Here is a 22,706-nt window from a genome sequence, read left to right on the forward strand (position 1 = left end):
ATATTTATAATACAATCAACTGAACTATCTGCACACATGAGTATAAGGAAGCCCCTGGACTTTCACTCCTTCCGGGTATGCAGCAAGAAAAACACAGAAGGGAAAACAACAACAAAAAAATGGCGGCAACTTTCCCTAACTTTCCCTACAAACACGTACCAGTCTATCCCGGAAGAAGATGCCGCTCCCACGTCGCAGGCCTGGAGTCTCACGGTGATGGGTCCTGGTGCAGCGCTGGAGAGATGAAGCTCCTCGGTCTTTTCCTTCTTTTTCTCCTTCCCCCGCAGGTGACGGATTCTAAGTAGTCTTTTGGTTCCGGAGCACGCCGGGCAGAAGAAAGCAGGTCACAGTCCTTGCAATTACCCTCAGATGGCGGTGCTCGGCAGTCCGATTAACTCCCTGAAGAAAACAAAGTTCTGCAAACCGGAAGTGACAGAAACTGTTTCCACCGGGTGATTTCTTCCTGACTTTTGCGGCAAAACGAGCCCTCTCTTCAGGGAGACCTCACGCAGGTCTCTCCTCACTGAGCTCCGGAGCTGAACAACCACTTCCCGCGTCTTTTCTTCCTGGCTTTCATACACTAGTTCCTGTGGGGAATTTCCCAACTCTGTGTTTGTCGTTGTACAGTCTGACGCTGCCCCCTTGTGGGCAATTGCTGGAACAGTATTCAAAGCCATTTCTACAGAAAGGATGCAGTCGGACTTGCTGACCCCATTACAAGTGTGTACAGTATGTGTGTACAATGTGTGTATGTGTGTCCTTTGTGTTCAGTATGTACAGTGTGTGTTCAGTGTGTACAGTGTGTGTGTGTCCTTTGTGTTCAGTATGTACAGTGTGTGTTACACATATAGTGACAGGCAGCACAGTAATTGCAACTCGCCTTTATTTTCAGGAATTATAATCTTTTGTAGGAGCGACACATATCAGAGCACTGACTAATGTAGAAAGGACATGTACAAAAAACACCACATAAAAGAGGAGCGCGGGCCCTGTCCAGAAGAGCTGACAATCTGAGGAAGCGGAAACAATAATGCTAAAAACTGTTTTTACTGCTTCACTAGATACATACAAGGGGTAGAATGAGGTTCCCAATGTACAGGGGAGGTTCTGTATCATCACAAGGTGGAGCAGAGGGGGTTTTTTTAAAAAAAAGAGCCGTTTTTTGAGCCGAAAGAGCCGGACTGCCCATCACTAGAAACATCCTGCTGCTTGTACCGCAACTGCGCACTGACTGCCGGGAACTACAGGCTCCTCCCACACAAGAGGCCGGTCACATGGGCGTGACGTCAGCAGAGGTCCTTCTGGCCACTGGGATCTAGACTCTACCGGATCCTGACCCTGAGGTGGGGAAGATTCAGCTTTTCCTCATTAGTTATAGAGCTGAGGTCACACTGGATTTTGGGGGAAGAAATAAAAGTGTCTCCTGTCACTACTGGGGGCTGCAGCTCGTGTATATATCACAGGGAAGGGGCTGAAGCTGCAGCACAGGGCTGTGGAGGCTTCCATAAGGAAGGGGGATATGGGGGGGCTACACAGGGCAGGGGGCGATGCTGCATATTGAGGGGCTTACTCTGGGCGATGCTGCACGTTGGGGGAGCTCAGGGGGAGCGACTGCACGTTGGGGGGGCTCGCAGGGGGGGAGACTGCACTTTGGGGGGGGGAGGCTCGCAGGGGGGGAAACTGCACCTTGGGGGGGAGGCTCGCAGGGGGGGAGACTGCACCTTGGGGGGGGGAGGCTCGCAGGGGGGGGGGGAGGCTCGCAGGGGGGGGAGACTGCACCTTGGGGGGGGGGGGGAGACTGCACCTTGGGGGGGGGAGGCTCGCAGGGGGGGGAGACTGCACCTTGGGGGGGGGGGGAGGCTCGCAGGGGGGGGAGACTGCACCTTGGGGGGGGGGAGGCTCGCAGGGGGGGGGAGACTGCACCTTGGGGGGGGGGAGGCTCGCAGGGGGGGGGGAGACTGCACCTTGGGGGGGGGAGACTGCACCTTGGGGGGGGGGGAGGCTCGCAGGGGGGAGGAGACTGCACCTTGGGGGGGGGAGGCTCGCAGGGGGGAGGAGACTGCACCTTGGGGGGGGGAGGCTCGCAGGGGGGAGGAGACTGCACCTTGGGGGGGGGAGGGTCGCAGGGGGGGAGACTGCACCTTGGGGGGGGGGGGAGGCTCGCAGGGGGGGGGGAGACTGCACCTTGGGGGGGGGGGAGGCTCGCAGGGGGGGGGGAGACTGCACCTTGGGGGGGGGGAGGCTCGCAGGGGGGGGAGACTGCACCTTGGGGGGGGGGGAGGCTCGCAGGGGGGGAGACTGCACCTTGGGGGGGGGAGGCTCGCAGGGGAGGGGAGACTGCACCTTGGGGGGGGGGAGGCTCGCAGGGGGGGGGAGACTGCACCTTGGGGGGGGGGGGGAGGCTCGCAGGGGGGGAAACTGCACCTTGGGGGGGGGGAGGCTCGCAGGGGGGGAGACTGCACCTTGGGGGGGGGGAGGCTCGCAGGGGGGGAAACTGCACCTTGGGGGGGGGAGGCTCGCAGGGGGGGAAACTGCACCTTGGGGGGGGGAGGCTCGCAGGGGGGGGAGACTGCACCTTGGGGGGGGGAGGCTCGCAGGGGGGGAGACTGCACCTTGGGGGGGAGAGGCTCGCAGGGGGCGAGACTGCACCTTGGGGGGGGGGGGGCTCGCAGGGGGGACTGCACGAAGAATGGATGGATGGGGCACATCTGGGGTGGGGACTGTAGGATGGATGGGGCACATCTGGGGTTTATAATTCCAGTGAACAAAGACCACAATGTGCGTCAATCAGTGACGTTTCGGTCCTTCCTTGGAGTTTTATCAAACTCACACTATAAAGATACATAAGAAAAATAGAAAGTGAATATTCTCTGAAAGGTGCATGAATATTAGAGCAAACATCATACATATTACTTGTGGAAAGATCCATAGAAAAGATTTATCTATAGCAGAAAATGGACACAATTGGAACATGGCCACGTCCCCAGCGGCTGCAATATCCCATAATATTCACTTTGTATTTTTCTTATGTATCTTTATAGTGTGAGTTTGATAAAGGTCCAAGGAAGGATCGAAACGTCACTGATTGACTCACATTGTGGCCTTTATTCACTGGATTTAAAAAATAAAAAAAATGTTTGAAAATATTTTGGATATTTTGAGTGTCAGATTTATTTCTTCACTTTATTCTATATGATGTCAGAGGTGAGAAAAACCTGCAGATGTGTCTGTATAGAGAGCGGAGGGAAACTTCTCGTTTTTCTTACCGACTCCTCAGCCCTGGTGTGGAGGACGTCGCTGTGGATGTATCATACCGTGCTTGTATTATACATTATGGGGCAGTGACAGGGGAATCTTTGGGCTTCAAGAGGAAAATTGCTTTGTAAGGGCTGTAAAGTTGTGAGAGGTTCTTATATGACCCAGTTGAATATTAATTACATTTTTATTTTTTAGGGGAGGGGGTACTAATTAGAACTTCCGCTATGGGGTCCCATGATTTCTATGTACACCTCTGTCCACCCCCTTAAAGAAAAACAATTGAATAAAACTAATTTTCCTCAATTAGACTTTCAAAAATACAACTCCTTTTGGATTATTCCAGGGGGCTCCTCTATAGTATCCAGTGCGATTGCTGCATACTGCACCATAATCCTATTGGAAAGTGGATCAACTCCTTTTGGATTATTCCAGGCTTTCTAACCTCTGAACCAGGTGAGAGTTTCACTATTTCAACACCTTTATATATATATATATATATATAAAAAAAAACTCACTACACTCAGATTGGCGCCGCGTTTGTCTCTTTCTATCTTTCCCTGTCTCCAGGGTATTTTTTCAAAAATACCACATTGTTGACTAAAACAATTCTGAAATGACGGAAAAATAAGCATCAGGGCGTCCAAATTGTGAAGTCAAAACAATGAAGGAAATCCCAATGTCATAATGTACCACACTAAGTGGCTCCTGCCACGTCTGCTTCTATCCCTGCTGAACTGACTCTGGGGCAGCACGGGGGATATAGGAGGCGTAGAGGCCATGCATGGATTGGTGTCAGGGGCCACACGGCTCTGGTAGCAGAAGCGTCCATCTAGAATCTTCCACATGACTTTTCCTTCTGTCCGTGACTTTTACATTATTTATTTTACAGCTTTGAAATTCAGGGAAAAGATATGCAGAACACTGCAGACACAATGGAAAAAGGAGAAATGGATGTGCGGAGTGATGAACGGAGTAGAGACCTTTCCACAGGTAACCCTCCTCAGTGAAGAGTCACCATTAAATAACAAGGAGAACAGTCACATTCCCAGCTGCAAGGAGAAAATAAAGTTACATTCTCCCTGCTGCCGCTCGTATACAGTCACCGATGCAGTGCGGGAAACAGTAACACTTACCGCTCACAGGCTGTCAGCCAAGGAACAAGAGGGTTGATTACTGTGCACTCACTTTATAGTGAGTGGTGACTGTTTCAGCCTCTCCCACTGTGCTGGTGACTGGAAGTGAGCAGCTGCTGGGAGAATGTAACTGCATTTTCTCCTTGCAGTTACTGTGTCACAATCTCTCCGCTGTCTTAGACGCAGTGAGTGACGATTTTGCCTCCCTATGGAATCGTAGCCGTGCCAAGCTGTTAGATTGTTGAGCGACAGCTCAATTCAATCTGAAACTGAGAGGTGTTTGGTTTCTTCAGGGGTTCCTTGTTCTAAGTGATCAGTTACTTAGCTGAATAGTCAGTCCCAAACACAGGGTATCACGGAGGTGCAAAGGTAGCTGGAGCAGGGACCCCAAAAGTGGCCCGCAGACTAGGGACCTTGTGCTGTTCCTTATCCCAGCAATAGGCTTGATGGTATCCAGGTCTGGACCGCCAGCTTAACCCTAACGCCTGTCCAAACCCTGATCTAACACCCCCCTCTCCACCCCCACCTGGAGTGGAGATGCAAACCCCACAAATACCACAGACACAGGAAAAAAAACCTCATACACACTGCACACAAAAAGGAGACACCGTACGTGTATTGGAGGGAATAAAGTATAAGGAAGGAAGTAAATTTACAACGGGGGAAAATTCCACACTACTCAAACAGCAGTATACTGGTCACCAAGAATAGGATCACCACAAAGACCGGAATCACAGGAGCATAAGCTGAAGGTATCATCTGCAGCAACAAACAGACTTTCAAACCTTAAATAGGGAGAAGACAGGTGAATAGAAATTAGCCTTCTGAGTCTCAAGGAGCCACACACCACCCCACAGGAATTAACTCAGGACTGGAAAGCAATGGAAAATACTCAGCTGAGGCTGAGCAACTAAGATCAGGTTGCCTGTGAACAGAGTCCGAAGCCACAGCTGCACCCCGCGAAAGTGGGCCTGAATACCACATGACAACACGTGGCCTTGGTTATCTGTGCTCTGATCTCTAGCTGCCAGACCTTGGACCTCCTCTGACCTTCCATTTGCACCGATCTGCTATCCTCCTTATATTCTGACCCCAGCGCTGACTACGCCTTTGTTTTTCCCCTTAGTTCACGGCATGCTCTCTTTGTATCTAACCCCGGAACATTTGCTAACGTTGCCTCATGGTTTGTCCATGCAGTGACTAGTGTCACACACTGTTCCAATAAACCAGATAAATATCATTTAAATGCTAGGTACTCAGATTACCACTATATCTGCAGGTAAATGGTGTTATTGTTGCTGCCAGATTTTCTTTAACCCCTTCTTTTTTTTTTTAATCCAATCAATTTTTTATTGTAGGAAGTTACATTACAAAAAAAGGAGAAATTCAGGTATCATTGGCAATAATACACAAAGAGGACAACGCTGTAACATGTGGTAGTAACACCTTTGATTATGATTCACATTTCTTGTCACACCACCACCAATAATGTCTGATGCAAGTTGCAACTTTTTTAGGTTAATCAATACCCAATACGTATAGAGTCAACCTACCAATTTACTCTTTAATCCTCAAAATGAGGGATCCAAACAACCAGAACCAGAGAGTAAGAAAGGAAGATAAGAAAAGGGAGGGGAGAGAGAGGTGGGGGAGATGGGGAGAACCATGGATGGTTGCAAGGAAGCAACCAGGGAGGGGGGGGGAGGGTATTGGATGGCGTTTCGGGGTAGCCCGAGCAGTAACAACAACAGAGATTTAAACACCTTGACTATTGACATGTGGTATGGGTGAACTCCCAGCGTAACACACACTTTGACCCTATTTGACCCGTTTTTAATTATCAACAGTTTGCCCTGGAAACAGATGCCTGACAGGGGATGCATATACAGAGTTTAGCCACGTGTCCCAAATGTGAAGTATTTTGTTTTTGGCGCGGATGGAGTGAGCCAGACAGAACTCGTATTGGCATTGGAGGTTAATTCGGTTATATAGTTCAACTAATGTAGGCGTCTTTGGGGATTTCCAGTGCAAACTTATGCAATATCTGGCAGCTACTAGAATGTGAACTAATAAACCCCTGGATTCCCAAGAGAACTCCTCTATACCCACGTTTAGCACTGCCAGAGCCAGATTCGGATTAATACGATTGCCTGTCAGCTCACCCATCAGGCCAAACACCTCCAACCAGAACGAGAAAACCTTGGGACAAGCCCACCAGCAGTGACCAAGAGTACCCCTTTGGAGGCAGCCCTTCCAACAATGTGGCGAATAATTTGGGAGGAACTGTGCTAAGCTGGCTGGGGACCGATACCATCGCAGGTGTACTTTTTTCAGTTGCTCCAGATGATTTATACACTTGGAATATTTTTGGATATTTGCTGATGCCGAGTGCCAGTTTGAAGGTGAGGTAGAGACACTCAACTCCACGTCCCATTTATTCATATAAGGAGATTTTTGCTCTTCGGGGGGGTTATTGAGCCATTTGTATGTCGAGGAGATACTTTTGGATTTAATTATCTTTTTAAATACCAAAGCTTTTGTTGTAGGTAACAGAGGCTTTGACTTTGGAGGAAATTTAGAGGCCAGAAAATGACTAATTTGGATGTGTTGATAGAAACAGCCCTTTAAAGAGGGGAGTTCCCGTACTATTTCATTAAAGGGGTTAACACCCAAATCAGAGTATAGATCCGCCAGCACTGTAATGCCAGATCCCTCCCACCTGGCCAGATTCAAAAAGGGGATTTGAGATTCCAACGACTTGAGGGAAATCTCTGAAAGAGGAATCTGAATCTTATGAATCAAGTCATTTCGCCAGACCTCCAGGGAGGCTGATATGGTGGGAACACACGGGGAGAACCGTGAACGGCTCAAATATTCTGCTTCCATCATTCTTCTGACCGAGCCCTGGCGGGACAGGAAATTTTCAATCTGAGCCCATCTATGTGAATTACCTGGACGCCACCATTCCTTTAGTGATTCAATTAGTAAGGCTTTATAATATGCCGTTATGTTTGGGGTGCCCAATCCCCCTAAGTCATATGGGGAGTATAACACTTTACCTGCGACCCTAGCCCTTTTATTACCCCAGACAAATTTGTTAGTCAACGATTGAAGTTTCATCAGGGTTTTGTGAGAAATTTTGATGGGAAGGCATCTGAGCACATACAATATTTTGGGTAAGAAAACCATTTTAAAGGACTGTATCCTGGCCATCCAGGACAATGATATTTTTTCATACCTTCCCAATTCCTTTTCTAAATGTTGGATCAGAGGTTCCAAATTTTCTTTAATTAACATCTGCGATGGTGTCAGCTTAATACCCAAATAAGGTATCCCCCTGTCGCACCATTTGAATTGAAAGGCCCCCTTCAGCGCACTCCTGGCCTCCGCCGGTACATTAAACGGCAGTATCAAAGACTTTGACGCATTAAGCTTATAATACGACACTTTAGAAAAGTTTGATAATGTGTTCACCACTGCTGGAATCGACACTGCAAGGTTAGAACAGGAAATTATCACATCGTCTGCGTATAAACCACGTTTATGTTCAAATTCCCCAACTCTTATACCAGAAATGGCTATGTTTTTTCGTATAGCTTCCGCCAGAGGTTCTACCACTAAAGCAAAAATAGCGGGAGACAATGGACACCCCTGGCGGGTGCCATTACTTATTTGAAATTTAGATGACAGAAACCCCGATGCCAACACTGACGCATTTGGGTAAGAGTAGAGGGCTAGAATGGATGACTTGATTTTCCCCAAGAACCCGAATTTTGTTAGAACTCTCTCCAGGTATCCCCAGTGCACCCTGTCAAAGGCTTTTTCAGCATCAAGAGACAGGAATGCACTGGGTTCACCCGATATCTCCACCAGTCCAATCAAGTCAAGCATCCGTCTGGTGCCATCCTTAGATTGCCTCCCTATCACAAACCCAACTTGGTCTGGAGCCACTAAGGTCGGGATCACTTTATGAAGTCTATCTGCCACTAGTTTGGCATAAATTTTAACATCACAATTTAGGAGTGAAATGGGCCTAAAATTACCCGGGGTGTCTGCAGGTTTCCCTGGCTTTGGTAGCGTGATAATTATCGCTTCTAAGTTGTCTGGGGAAATTGACCCTTTATTTTGCCAAAAATTGAAGGTTTTTGACATAAAGGGGGACAGAGTGGATGTAAATTGTTTGTAATATTCGTATGGCAGCCCATCGGGGCCCGGGGCAGAGTTAGACTTAGTCATTTTGATGGCACCTAGGATTTCATGTGTAGTAAAGGGAAGATTAAGTTCCTCTAATTGCTCATCTGAGACCCGGGGAAGATCCAGGGTGTCTAGGAAACCCTGTATATCCACTTGAGTCGGCTGTGACGTATTGGAATCATATTTTAGATTATACAGGGCCTCATAGTATTTCGCAAATGCTTCTGCTATTTCAATGGGATGTCTAGTGATTGTTCCGTTCGGGTCCCTCAGGAATTCTATTTTAGATTGGATCTCACGTTTTTTCGTCCTTCTTGCCAATAAGGACCCCGCTCTATCCCCCATAGCATAAAATGTCGATCTATTTTTTTTAAGATTATGTTTGTATTTTTGCAGGAGTAGGGATCTTAGTTGGAATCTATGGGTTACAATTTCTTTAGTCAAGTTAGGGGATGCTTTGGCTTTATTCAGGGATTCAAGGTGATGAATACGGGTTAATATATATTTAATATCTGCGTCTTTTTTCCGTTTTTGGATGGAGGCTATTTTTATGAGCTGCCCTCTGACTACGGCTTTATGCGCAGCCCACAGGGTCTCGTCAGAAATTTCCCCATTATTATTAAGTTTAAAATATTCTGTTAACACTGACTCTACTTCATCATGTACCTTCTGCCTACCAAGCAAGCTGGTATTCAGTCTCCACCTAGGGGAATTTTGAACATTAAAGCTACCCTGAACAGACAGAGATCGGCGCATGATCTGTCCAAGTAATTAAACCAATATCAGCTGCCACACAATTACTTATAGATTTGCTGTCGACCAAAAAAAAATCAATTCTACTGTATGAGCGATGCCTGGAAGAGAAGAATGTATAGTCTCTTTCTGATGCATGCAAATATCTCCAGATGTCATGAAAATGGAATTCATTGATGAGATGCTTAAGTTCCTTAGCATGTGGGATGCTGGTGTTGGAGCAATCCATGGAGCGTATTACAGGTATATTAAAGTCTCCACAGATGATTTCCGCCCCTGTGGCAGTATCTTTGAATGCTTGGAAAAATTTCCTAGCAAAGGTCAATTGTGATGAATTTGGGGAGTAGACCGTTGCCAAGGTATAAGGGACGCTGTTGATATAACAAGACAAAATAATATATCTTCCATCCGCTCCATAACTGACATTTATCAATTTAAAGGCCACTGAGTTCTTTATTAAAATGGCCACTCCTCCTCTTTTTTTTTGAGTCATTAGCAAAAAAGGTGTGTTGGAAGCTTGGATGAAGTAGCCGTTTATTATCTATGGAAAGAAGGTAGGTCTCCTGAATGCACGCTATATCACAGTTAGATGCCTTCACCTCTCTCCACATCATTGACCTTTTTGCTGGGGAGTTGAGTCCGTTCACATTAATAGACAATATCTTAATTCTCATATTGGAGCCGCAGGGGGGTTTGAATTCCTAGGAACGCCATCAGGGATGAGAGGGGCTAGACCAGCAAGGAATTGAGAGACATTTCCAGAAAAAATTAAGGAACATTTGTGAGAAGATGAACAAAAACAAAAAAATTCCAACAATACCGGTTTGGCCCGAGTAGGGTGCCCGGTGTATAACCGCTCGCCATAGGCGAGAACATCAGGGGGGCTACGTGACATCCCGTGTCACAGGAGCAGGGACAGCAGGTGCCATAAGCAGGAAGGAGTCCCATCTAAGCTACTGGCCATTCAGGGTTAATCCTGTCTGGAGGGCCTCTATGATTCTCCTGCCCACCAGGGTCTGGTGGGTGGGCTATTCCCCAGTCATCCAGCAGTTTGCCCAGCTGAAAAGGAGTATGACATATGTGAGTGCCTCCATCTTTGAAAATTATCATCTTCACCGGAAAACCCCACTTGTACTTGATGTCTTGATCTCTAAGGAGTTTAGAAAGGTGGGCAAATTCTCTTCTTTTATTAAGAGTTGCAGCAGAAAGATCTGGGAAGATTTTTAGTCCCATGAAAGTGTCTGGCAGGGCTGGATTTCCCCTCAGTGTGTGAAGCACAGCTTCTTTTGTTTTATAGAAATGAAGTCTAGCCAGGACATCTTTAGGCAGAGCTGGATCTATGCCTTTGGCTTTAGGGACTCTATGAATCCTGTCCACTATCAGGTCTCTGGTGTCCCATCCAGGGAGTATAAGCTGCAGAAACTTGTGGAAGTATTCCTGGAGGTCTTTATCTGCTACTGATGAGGGAATCCCTCTGATTTTTAGGTTATTTCTTCGGGATCTGTCCTCTATATCACTGATTTTAAGTTTTAGTGCCTCCACCTCCTTTTCCAAAGCTGTGTTAGCATCTATCAGATTGTTATGTGATATTGCAAATTCAGCCATTTTAGTTTCTACATGCTCTGTGCGATCACCTAGAGACCTGATCTCTTCCTTCAGCTCTCTTACTATTTCTCTGAGATCAGCCTGCAAGGAAGCCCTCAGCGTTTTCAGCAGAGCTTGCATTGTTTCCTCTGTCAGAGGAATGGCTGTGCAGCCTCTCAAGCAGCCTGTATCTCCTTGTGAGGAGTGGGAAGAAGCTGAGTGGGAAGCCATCTTGCTTGGTGAGGAGAGATCCCTATCCAGGGGGAAGAAGTCTGTCAGTTTGGCTGGAGTGCCAGTTTTTTTTAGGTCTCCCCTTAGGCATAGCTGGGGGCTGGGGTTACTCACACCTCCTGTAGCTGGTAATCCTGTTATCTGTGAGCTGATAAGAGCCCTTTTATCCTGCTGTCAGCACAGAGCTCTCCTTCAAGCAGCCATCGCCATCAGCGTGCAGGCCACGCCCCCCTTTAACCCCTTCTTGATATGCAACATATTACATCCTATTACCTCTTATGGGCTCAGAAGCTGAGACTCCATTATTGCCAGCAGATGATGTCTGAATTATTCAGTGGAGGTAAGCTTCACCCACTGTTAACTTTTCAGTCTTTGATTGCAGCATTCGCAGCTCGCAGCCTATGGGTTACAACATTGGACATATCCAACACCCCCAGCAACGTTATCGTTGGGTGCAGATGGATCGCCATAATAGCTGGGGGTCTGCTAAAGACCCCTTGCCCTATATAAGGGTGCTCCTATGATCTCCACACCTAGATACATTCCTTCAGTGGTTAGAGGAAAAACTCCACAAAACCAGACTAATAATGCAGGGGATCCAATTAGAATTAATGGTCCACCTGCTGCACAAGCTTATATACATAATAGGGAAAAGAGGAACGACAAGCTTTTAAAGTGCAAAAAAATGTGACAGGTTTTTATTATTATGGCAGGTGACAATTCATTACAAGATTAAAAGCACTTAAGAACAGAGACCTAAAAAAGACAGTATCCTGTTTCCCACCACATCCCAACACACATGTATATATCTGTAAACATAGACATGGAAAGAATGGTAGCTGATTCTCGGCACAATAACCCAAATTAACACATATGCATTTCAGTGTTAAAGCCAATTACGCTGGTAGATGTTGCAGATAGTGCCCGGAAACAAAGGTTAGGGGAATCATCACAATGGATGATAAGGGGGACATGGAGCCAAAGGTGAACAGCTCAAGGTAATAGCCTTTAAGGTCTCAGAGCGACCCTCATACCAGCCCAACGTATGTTTCAATGACGATTTTCTTATCTTCTTCAGGGGAAAAGGTGCTGTAAAGTATGCCCACCAAAAGCCGGTTTTTAAATGCGCGCCGATCAAAGCCGGGATTCCCCGGAAGTGACGTATCGGCGCATGCGCAGACCGCCGCCGCCGAGTCCGAGCGCCACTACGCCGTCACGCCAGTTCGCGCATGCGCGGGAGCGGGGACGCGCCACCATGGCTCCCGCGCATGCGCGCGGCGTATAGACGGCAGCAATGACACAGGACAAGGCAGGACGGACCCCGCACGCGCACAGACACAGCCGGGGATAAAAATACCATATTGTAACAACAGTGGCACAAGAATCAGTACAGGAAAATTCGTGAGTCCAATAAGGGGAGCTGTAGTAGGATGCTTCCGTGTATATATCGGAATTTCTTTCTTGTTCTTCCCTCCTACACCGCTGCATGAATTGTGAAGAGAAGTCACTATTTATCCTGAAAACAGAGACGGGCAATATTATTTATGGGCCATTGGAAACGTAAAAAAGAGGGGAGGATGTAACATATGAATAAAAGCAGGGAATGAAAAAGGAGACATAAAATCTGTACAGAGGAGCAGAAGATTGCCAGTATTAACTATTTACATATAACATATTATTCATTCAGGAGTGGTCCAAAAAGGAGGGGGGGGGGGCAGAGAATGCTATATCCTCCTGATCTAAAGAAAGGATGAATAGCTAATTGACTCATTTAGTCCCTTTGGGACCAATGTGTCCAGAACTGAGATCCATTTCGCCTCACACTGTGCGAGGCGTTTTTTAAGGTCACCACCCCTAATACCCCCATCTATGACATCAATACCTCTCACTTTCAACTGAGAGGGGTCGCAGGAGTGGTGTGACCTAAAATGCCTGGGTAGGGTTTTCAGAAGGGCAACATCCGTTGCCGCACCAGCCGCAGAAATGTCCCTCACATGTTCTCTGACCCTGATACGCAACTCCCGTGAGGTAAGGCCAACATAGGTCAGAGGACATGTGCAGGTCGCAAAGTATACCACGTGTGTAGTACTACACGTGATGTACTGCTTGATGGTAAATGTATTCCGGCCGTCGGTAGAGGAGAAAGATGTGCTGCGGATTATGTTGTTACATGCCATACAGTGGCCGCAAGGATAGCAGCCACATAATGGGATCCTAGGGCCAAAAAAGTTAGATTTAGGAGGAACATAATGGCTCCTCACCAGATGGTCCTTTAAGTTTTTGGCCCTCCTCGGCGTCATCAAGGGATTCTTAGGAAGTGTCTCAGCCAGGACCGGATCGGTTAGCAGCACTGACCAATGTTTCTTCATGATGTCACGCATAGTGGTCCATTCCTGGCTAAACGTCCCAATGAACCTCACCACGGTCTCTGACTTGTTGGAGTCCTTTGGGGCATATTTTAATAGTTGTGCACGAGGGGTTTTTTTGGCCCTATTGTAACCCCGCTGTACGCTTCTCTTGCTGTATCCCCTGTCGAGGAAGCGGTCTCGAAGGTCTGCTGCCTGGGCCTCGAAGGAGGCATCTGAGGAGCAGATGCGCCTCATCCTTAAAAATTGCCCTGTCGGGATGGCGCGTATAACAGGTGGATTATGGGCGGATGTGGCGTGAAGCAACGCATTGACGGACGTACCTTTACGGTATACGTCCGTCTGGACCGACCTCTTATTGTCAATTTGGATCTTGATATCCAAGAAGTCGATCTCGTGGTTGCTACTTTTATAGGTCAATTTAATGTTAAACTTGTTGGAATTAAGTTGCCGCATAAATTGATCAAGTCGCTCCGCTGGGCCCTGCCACACAAAAAGAATGTCATCTATGTATCTTAGCCAACACTGCACATGGGCGGAAGCCTCCACGCTCCCATCACCGAATACCAGCCTCTCCCAGTATCCCAGGAAGAGGCCGGCGTATGAGGGCGCACAGGCCGCGCCCATGGCAGTGCCGCGCCGCTGTAAGTAGAAAACATCTTTGAAAACAAAATAATTGTGTGACAGGGCGAAACGGAGCAACTCTAAGATCAAATCGCCCATAGCGCCACCCCGACCGGACATTTCAAGAAAGAAGTGCACCGCCCTGAGCCCATCCTCATGGGCTATACAGGTATACAGACCCTCGACGTCCGCTGTGACCATCAGCATATCGTCCTCCATAAAGATGCCGTCAACTCGTCCCAGGACGTCCGTCGTGTCGCGGACATAAGAGGGTAGTGTCTCTACTATAGGTTTTAAATAATAGTCTATGAATCGACATATAGGCTCGCACAGACCCTCTATGCCGGACACGATAGGACACCCCGGAGGGTTGACAGCATCTTTATGGATCTTAGGTAGGACGTAAAATGTGGGCGTTTTGGGGTATTTCTTACATAGGCCTTCCAGCATTTTTTTAGTAATGATTCCCTCCTCATGAGCCCGTGTCAGAATCGCGGTGAGGTCCCTGGAAAATCCAGCCAAGGGGCTACTCGGAAGTCTGTTATACGTTCCTCTGTCACGCAACTGCCTAAGAACTTCATGTTCATACTTGTCATGAGAAAGGACCACAATATTCCCCCCCTTGTCCGCAGGCTTGATGACTATATCCTCATAGTTCTGTAATTCCATGAGGGCCGTCCGTTGGGTGTGTGTCAGATTATCGCCCCTACGTTTAATGGGGATCTTTCTAAAGTCTTCGCTGACCAATCTTGTGAAGATCTCAACGGCTGGGCTCAAGGACAAGGGAGGGAATTTTGTGGACCTCGGCAAGAGGGACTGAGGAAACGTACCTGCAGAAGTATGTTCTTGCTCCTGGAGGAGATCCTCCAAATTTTGAATAGCGTCTCTTTCCACTTGACTCGCCGAAGCATGGTCCCGCTTGTGAAAGAGTTTTTTTAAAATTAGTTTGCGAGCAAACAAATGAACATCTTTCAAAGCTGTAAAGAGATGGAATGAGTTGGAGGGGGAAAAAGTCAAACCTCGTGACAGTACCTCCACCTGAGCATCGGAAAGAGTGCGTGCTGATAAGTTTATTACCTGCAACTTCTTGTCGGTTTTCTTGGTCTTTCCATATGGTCCGGGCTGACGATTTCTTTGCTTAACCCTGGCTCCGACAGTTTCGGCGGCAGAAAACGCACTCTCCGATGCTCCAGAGGAGGACCCGTCGGCCGATGTATGGGACACCAAAGATACAGATCTCTGGCGTTGATATTTGCCGGAGCGCACATAATTACGCCCCCTAATGTTTTCAACTTTCCACCTATAGGCCTTATTCGTGGAGTAATCTGTTATGTCCCTCTTAAGTTTTTTCAGTTTGTATGCTTTAATCTCCTTCTCCCATCTCTCCAACTCTTGTTCCATCTCAATTTTGAACCGAGCGATGACCCCTGGTGTGCATTTCTCATTCATTGTTTTTTCTAAGGACTCAAGTTCCGTCTCAATCGTAGTGAGAGTGGCGGAATTATGCTCACTCAACAGAATAAGAAAACCCTTAGAGCATTCCTGAGCTAACTCCTCCCATTTTGTTTTAAAATTCTCCTCCTCCAGGACAAAGGAGGGAAATACTTGGATCCTAAGTCCACGTGGAACCAGACCTTTCTCAAGGTATTTACCCAAAAAGGCCCGGTTCCACCATAGTTTAGTGCGCTTTTTGGATAACTCCTTATATCTGGCAATCATTGCATCGTCTGAACAGGTATCAACATCTCCCTTGCCTGCGTCACCATTAGCCATCAATACTCCATCAATTTGAGAGAGCCAGTTGGTATCCCTGGCTCTGGAATTCATGTCGGTTGAGGAGGGAAGATCTGTGAAAAACACAGTAAATGAACAAATTAGAGAAAAACTCCACAAAACCAGACTAATAATGCAGGGGATCCAATTAGAATTAATGGTCCACCTGCTGCACAAGCTTATATACATAATAGGGAAAAGAGGAACGACAAGCTTTTAAAGTGCAAAAAAATGTGACAGGTTTTTATTATTATGGCAGGTGACAATTCATTACAAGATTAAAAGCACTTAAGAACAGAGACCTAAAAAAGACAGTATCCTGTTTCCCCCCACATCCCAACACACATGTATATATCTGTAAACATAGACATGGAAAGAATGGTAGCTGATTCTCGGCACAATAACCCAAATTAACACATATGCATTTCAGTGTTAAAGCCAATTACGCTGGTAGATGTTGCAGATAGTGCCCGGAAACAAAGGTTAGGGGAATCATCACAATGGATGATAAGGGGGACATGGAGCCAAAGGTGAACAGCTCAAGGTAATAGCCTTTAAGGTCTCAGAGCGACCCTCATACCAGCCCAACGTACGTTTCAATGACGATTTTCTTATCGTCTTCAGGGGAAAAGGTGCTGTAAAGTATGCCCACCAAAAGCCGGTTTTTAAATGCGCGCCGATCAAAGCCGGGATTCCCCGGAAGTGACGTATCGGCGCATGCGCAGACCGCCGCCGCCGAGTCCGAGCGCCACTACGCCGTCACGCCAGTTCACGCTTGCGCGGGAGCGGGGACGCGTCACCATGGCTCCCGCGCATGCGCGCGGCGTATAGATGGCAGCAATGACACAGGACAAGGCAGGACGGACCCCGCACGCGCACAGACACAGCCGGGGATAAAAATACCATATTGTAACAACAGTGGCACAAGAATCAGTACAGGAAAATTCGTGAGTCCAATAAGGGGAGCTGTAGTAGGATGCTTCCGTGTATATATCGGAATTTCTTTCTTGTTCTTCCCTCCTACACCGCTGCATGAATTGTGAAGAGAAGTCACTATTTATCCTGAAAACAGAGACGGGCAATATTATTGATGGGCCATTGGAAACGTAAAAAAGAGGGGAGGATGTAACATATGAATAAAAGCAGGGAATGAAAGGGAAGGAGACATAAAATCTGTACAGAGGAGCAGAAGATTGCCAGTATTAACTATTTACATATAACATATTATTCTGCAACATCTACCAGCGTAATTGGCTTTAACACTGAAATGCATATGTGTTAATTTGGGTTATTGTGCCGAGAATCAGCTACCATTCTTTCCATGTCTATGTTTACAGATATATACATGTGTGTTGGGATGTGGGGGGAAACAGGATACTGTCTTTTTTAGGTCTCTGTTCTTAAGTGCTTTTAATCTTGTAATGAATTGTCACCTGCCATATTAATAAAAACCTGTCACATTTTTTTGCACTTTAAAAGCTTGTCGTTCCTCTTTTCCCTATTCCTTCAGTGGTGTAGTTTTCAAAATGAGATTTGTTGGGGGTTTCCACTGTTGAAGCACATCAAGGGCTTTACAAATGTGACATGGCATCCGCTATCTATTTCAGCCAATTTTGTTCTCCAAAAGTCAAATGTTGCTCCTTCCATTCCAAGCCCTGCCGTGGACACAAGCAGTATTTTCCACCACATATGGGGTATCGGCGTACACTCGAGAAATCGCACAACAGAACACAACAGAATTATATATAAATGAAAATTTGTAGTTAAAGCCACACTTTTGTGGGAAACATTAAACCCTTTATTTTTTCCTTCCACATTGCTTTAATTCCTGTGACGAATCTAAAGTGTACTTTGGCTTTCCATTACTGCTCTAGGAATATTACAAAAAAAGGGACACATAGCTAATATGAAAAATGAGTAAAACTATAGGCATTGCATTATTGATTTAGAGATATTTGCAAAGAGAGCTTCTTAGCTTATGTATTGGCTTATCCATGTGAGCCCAATAACCTCGACAAGGTGATCTCATTATATTGGGAACCTAACAGCACACTTGAGAGAAAAATACATGAATCGCATTTGCACATCCCAAAATCATACCTTGATCTAAAGCCACTAGGCAAAAATTAAGTACCTGAACATGAGGTTCTTGGTTTTACATTCTGGTCAGTTAACGCACTGGGAGCTTGTGGAAGGTGAGTGTACCGGTCCTTTCACAGAGTGCTGGTGTTGTGTGGCGGCCATGCTGTGGTAGTTTTGTGTCGGTGGGGCGGTGTGGCCTGGAGTCATGGGGACTCTGCCTTGCAGCATGGGTGTTGTGAGGCACCAGGTCACCTGCCCTGTTGTTGGTGTAGCGATGGACGGCGCTGCACTTTTGAGGCATAGAATAGGGACTCACTCAGAGATTCGCCATGACGTGGCAGGGGGCTTCATACAGTCTGATCACAATGTTAAGCCAAGAACCTCATGTTCAGGTATTTCATTTCTGCTTGCGGCTTTAGATCAAAGATATGACTTTAGGACGTGGGAATCATGTCTTTTTTCTTCCAGGTGTGCTATATTGGAAACCTAACCTTAAATGCGTCTGCGTGATTAAAAATCTGCATGTCTGGGCAGATAGGTTCCTGGCAAAATAAGATGGTGGACACATCCTGGCTATAGGACGGAGTGCTTGGTCAGGTGCTTGTCAAGATTATCGGGCTCACAAGGATTAGCCAATACATAAGCTAAGACTCACTTTCCAAATATCTCTAAAGCAATAAGGCAATGGTTATGTTGTTTTACTAATTTTTCTCATTACCTATGTAGTAATCCCTTTTTTCTAATATTTCTACAGCAGTAATGCAATGCTAAAGTATCCTGGATATGCTTTTGTAGATACGATTTATTGAATTTCGTTTTGAGCACTTCGAATGGTGCACTTTAAAATTATATCATTTTGTGTATTTTCTGTCACATAGGCCTTTTCAAGTAAAGCTTTGCTACACACTTAGAAATTTGTATGGATTTATGTGTGTCTGTGTATGTTTGAGGTTATATTATTAAAAGCTTATAACTTCAATTTTGTTTGACAGATGACGCTACCAGGAGTTCAACACAGAATGCTAAGGGAAGTGAAAGTCACAAAGGAGAGAAGCCATATTCATGTTCAGAATGTGGGAAATGTTTTGCCACCAAATCAGATCTCATTACACATGAGAGAATTCATACAGGAGTGAAGCCATATTTATGTTCAGAATGTGGGAAATGTTTTTCTCAGCAATCAACTCTCATTACACATGAGAGAATTCACACAGGAGAGAAGCCATATTCATGTTCAGAATGTGGGAAATGTTTTTCTCAGCAATCACATCTCATTGCACATGAGAGAATTCACACAGGAGAGAAGTCATATTCATGTTCAGAATGTGGGAAATGTTTTGCTCAGCAATCACATCTCATTACACATGAGAAAATTCACACAGGAGAGAAGCCATATTCATGTTCAGAATGTGGAAGATGTTTTGCTGAGAAATCAGGTCTTTTTAAACATAAGCGAATTCACACAGGAGAGAAGCCATATTTATGTTCAGAATGTGGGAAATGTTTTTCTCAGCAATCATGTCTCATTATACATGAGAGAATTCACACAGGAGAGAAGCCATATTCATGTTCAGAATGTGGGAAATGTTTTGCTGAGAAATCACATCTCATTATACATGAGAGAATTCACACAGGAGAGAAGCCATATTCATGTTCAGAATGTGGGAAATGTTTTGCTGAGAAATCACATCTCATTACACATGAGAGAATTCACACAGGAGAGAAGTCATATTCATGTTCAGAATGTGGGAAATGTTTTGCTCAGCAATCAACTCTCATTACACATGAGAGAATTCACACAGGAGAGAAGCCATATTCATGTTCTGAATGTGGGAAATGTTTTCCTCATAAATCACGACTTCATATACATGAGAGAATTCACACAGGAGAGAAGCCATATTCATGTTCAGAATGTGGAAAATGTTTTGCTCAGCAATCACATCTCATTAGACATGAGAGAATTCACACAGGAGAGAAGCCATATTCATGTTCAGAATGTGGAAAATGTTTTGCTCAGAAATCACATCTTATTACACATGAGAGAATGCACACAGGAGAGAAGCCATAGTCATGAATAGAATGTCTGTTTTAGTAAATATTAATAGACTTTTACTATCTGTTAATAAAGTTAATTTCATGGGTCATTACGGTTGTGTACTTTTTATGATGGATCATTTACAATCTTTTTACATTTTTTTTTCTAATTTTTGAGGGGGAGAAAAATCTTTTTTTTTTTTTTTGTTTTTTTTTATAGCCAAGTTGTACTCTTCATCCATTTGTGTATTGCTTTAATGAGAGCAGAATCCATTTTGTCAAATCTACACTCCATTTTGTCAAATCTACACTCCAATTTGTCTTTGTAGAGTCTGTACTGTGTCTCCCCAGGTGTAATGCAGCAGACACCTCTGCTTACTTTAGATAAGGACTTGTATAGTTTCAGTTTCTTTGTTAAAAGTGAAGCTTACGGGTGCTTTACACGTTACGACATCGCTAGCGATGTGACACGCCAGATCGCAGATGCGATCTGCCGAGATCGCACATGTGACCAGTGCTATAAAAACTACCTATGTGCGATCTTGGCAGATCGCATTTTCCATCTGGTGTGTCACATCGCTAACGAGATCGCTAGTGATGTCGCAACGTGTAAAGCACCCTTTAGGAATGTGAAACTAAAATATTTATATAAGACTATAGAAACGAGTGACGATGATGTAATTTTTTTTTTTTTGTTGGAGACAAAGGGAGAGCTACTTCTGATACTTTATTGTCTCAGAGGGGCTTCTCGAATACATACCGTGTATTTCCAAAAATAAGACAGTCTTTTATATTTTTTTTTTTTGCTCCCCCAAAAATCACTAGGGCTTATTTTTGGAGGAGGTCTTATTCTTGGAGAAACACGGTTGGGGGGTAAGTTTTGTTTTTTTTGTTCTTTTTTTTTTATTTACCCCCCCCCCCTACCTCCCAGGAGGCTCATACTCATATACACACACACCACATCACATCCAGCGCTTCCGGCCGCAGGAAATGATGAGAGCAAGTCACGTGTCCGGCCGCAGGTCCTGTTCTGCAGGTCCTTGCGCTCCACTGCACTGCCTCTCGGGATTCTGCCGGCGAGAAGATGTTTGGATGTGGTGAGTATGTATGTGTGTGATCCGATGTTTGTGTGTACGATCTGATTGTGTGTGAGAGATCGGATGTGTGTGTGTGGGGGGGGGGGGGCGGCGATCACTGTAGGTCATGCCGCTCAGCATCAGGTGAGTGACTGCATGGTGCCCACTGTCCATAATGAAGTGTCCTGCAGTATCTGTATCTTTTTTAGCTGCACAGATACTTCATTATTGATCTGCGACTAGGGCTTATTTTCGGGGAGGGCTTATTTTTGAAAAAACACGGTACATACATGATCTCTATAATTTAATTTAATTAGGACCACACACACAAAATCTTATGTCCCATGCTGAATGGCGACAACAAAATCTAGTGCCTGAACAGTGACCCACTCCTCCTGGGAACCGCTGATCCAATCACCTTGCCTTCCTCAGAAAGGCAACTCAAACTGTATCAAAAGGTAAGAAGCTTATTCTTAAAGTATTCGAATTTGATACATGGCCGATTTTGCAAATTTTTCTGAAATGGAGAATGGAGAGGGCTGTAATTTTTATTTTAGGTAACTTCAACTGTGACAGAATAAAAATAAATACAGAAAATTACATTGCATGATTTTTAAATAATGAATTTACCTTTTATTTCGTTAAATAGGTATTTGTTAAAATGTAAATACAGAACTTAGCATTTGGTACAGAAACCTTTGTTTGCAGTTACAGAGGTCAGACATTTCCTACATTTGTTGACCCAGTTTGCACACTCTGCAGCAGGGATTTTGGTTCACTCCTCCAAACAGATCTTCTCCAGATCTTTCAAGTTTCTTGGCTGTCACTGGGCTGCATTGAGTTTCAGTTCCTTCCAAAGATTTTCTATTAGACTCAGGTCCTTAGTTGCCCTGTCTGTGTGTTTCGGATCATCGTCATGCTGTAAGACCCAGCCACGACCCATCTTCAGTGCTCTAATACTAATTCTATTTTGGTCTCACTTGACCACATGACCTTCTCTCATGCCTCCCTCGATCATCCAGATGATCATTGGCAAGATTCAAATGAGCCTGGATGTGCTGGCATGAGCAGGGGGACCATGTGTGCACTGCAGAATTTTAATCCATGATGGCATAGTATGTTACAGTAATATTTGAGATTGTGGTCCCAGTTCTGTTGAGGTCATTGACCAGGTCCTCCTGTGTAATTCTGGACTGATTCTTGACCTTTCTTAGAATTATACTTACCCCCACGAGGCGAGATCTTGCATGGAGCCCCAAACAGAGTAAGATGACAGTCATTGAGGGGCGTGCATGCGTGCAGCAGAGCATTGGGAGGTGTCCGTGCTGCAAAGCATTGGGGGCCTGCATGTGACAGAGTATAGCGTGCGTGCGGCAGAGCATTAGGAGGCATGTGTGCGACATAGCATTGGGGAGGGGTGCGTGTGGCAAAGTATGGGGGGGGGGGGGGTGCGTGTGGCAAAGCATTGGGGTGTGTGTGTGCGGCAGAGAATTGCGGGCGGGCGCGAGGCAGAGCATTGCTGGTACTGGTCGTGGAGAGCGCTATGTAAGGAGCACTATGCAGCTGTCCTTGGTGACACTTTAGACATTAGGATCACT

At 45.8% G+C, this 22,706-nt stretch overlaps 2 protein-coding genes across 2 annotated transcripts in view; both read left to right on the top strand.

Annotated features, from left to right (window-relative positions):
• The window catches only part of LOC142258717 (uncharacterized), a 491,515-nt gene that overhangs the window by 123,850 nt on the left and 344,959 nt on the right, over nt 1-22,706 (top strand). The window lies entirely within an intron of this gene.
• Nucleotides 1,263-20,142, top strand: LOC142258719 (uncharacterized). Its single transcript, XM_075331336.1, has 4 exons — nt 1,263-1,343; nt 3,602-3,711; nt 4,148-4,248; nt 18,991-20,142. The coding sequence occupies exons 3-4, from the start codon at nt 4,170-4,172 to the stop codon at nt 20,064-20,066; spliced, it is 1,155 nt and encodes a 384-aa protein (XP_075187451.1). The 5' UTR covers nt 1,263-1,343; nt 3,602-3,711; nt 4,148-4,169; the 3' UTR covers nt 20,067-20,142.

Source organism: Anomaloglossus baeobatrachus (genome assembly GCF_048569485.1).
Source record: "Anomaloglossus baeobatrachus isolate aAnoBae1 chromosome 3 unlocalized genomic scaffold, aAnoBae1.hap1 SUPER_3_unloc_2, whole genome shotgun sequence".
In the NCBI taxonomy this organism is placed as follows: domain Eukaryota; kingdom Metazoa; phylum Chordata; class Amphibia; order Anura; family Aromobatidae; genus Anomaloglossus; species Anomaloglossus baeobatrachus.

What these genes read in the sequence shown, in the direction of transcription:
- LOC142258719 (XM_075331336.1), top strand. Translation starts at nt 4,170, where the DNA reads ATGCAGAACACTGCAGACACAATGGAAAAAGGAGAAATGGATGTGCGG. An exon ending in GAGTAGAGACCTTTCCACAG is followed by an intron (nt 4,249 to 18,990) that starts GTAACCCTCCTC and finishes TTTGTTTGACAG; the next exon opens with ATGACGCTACCAGGAGTTCA.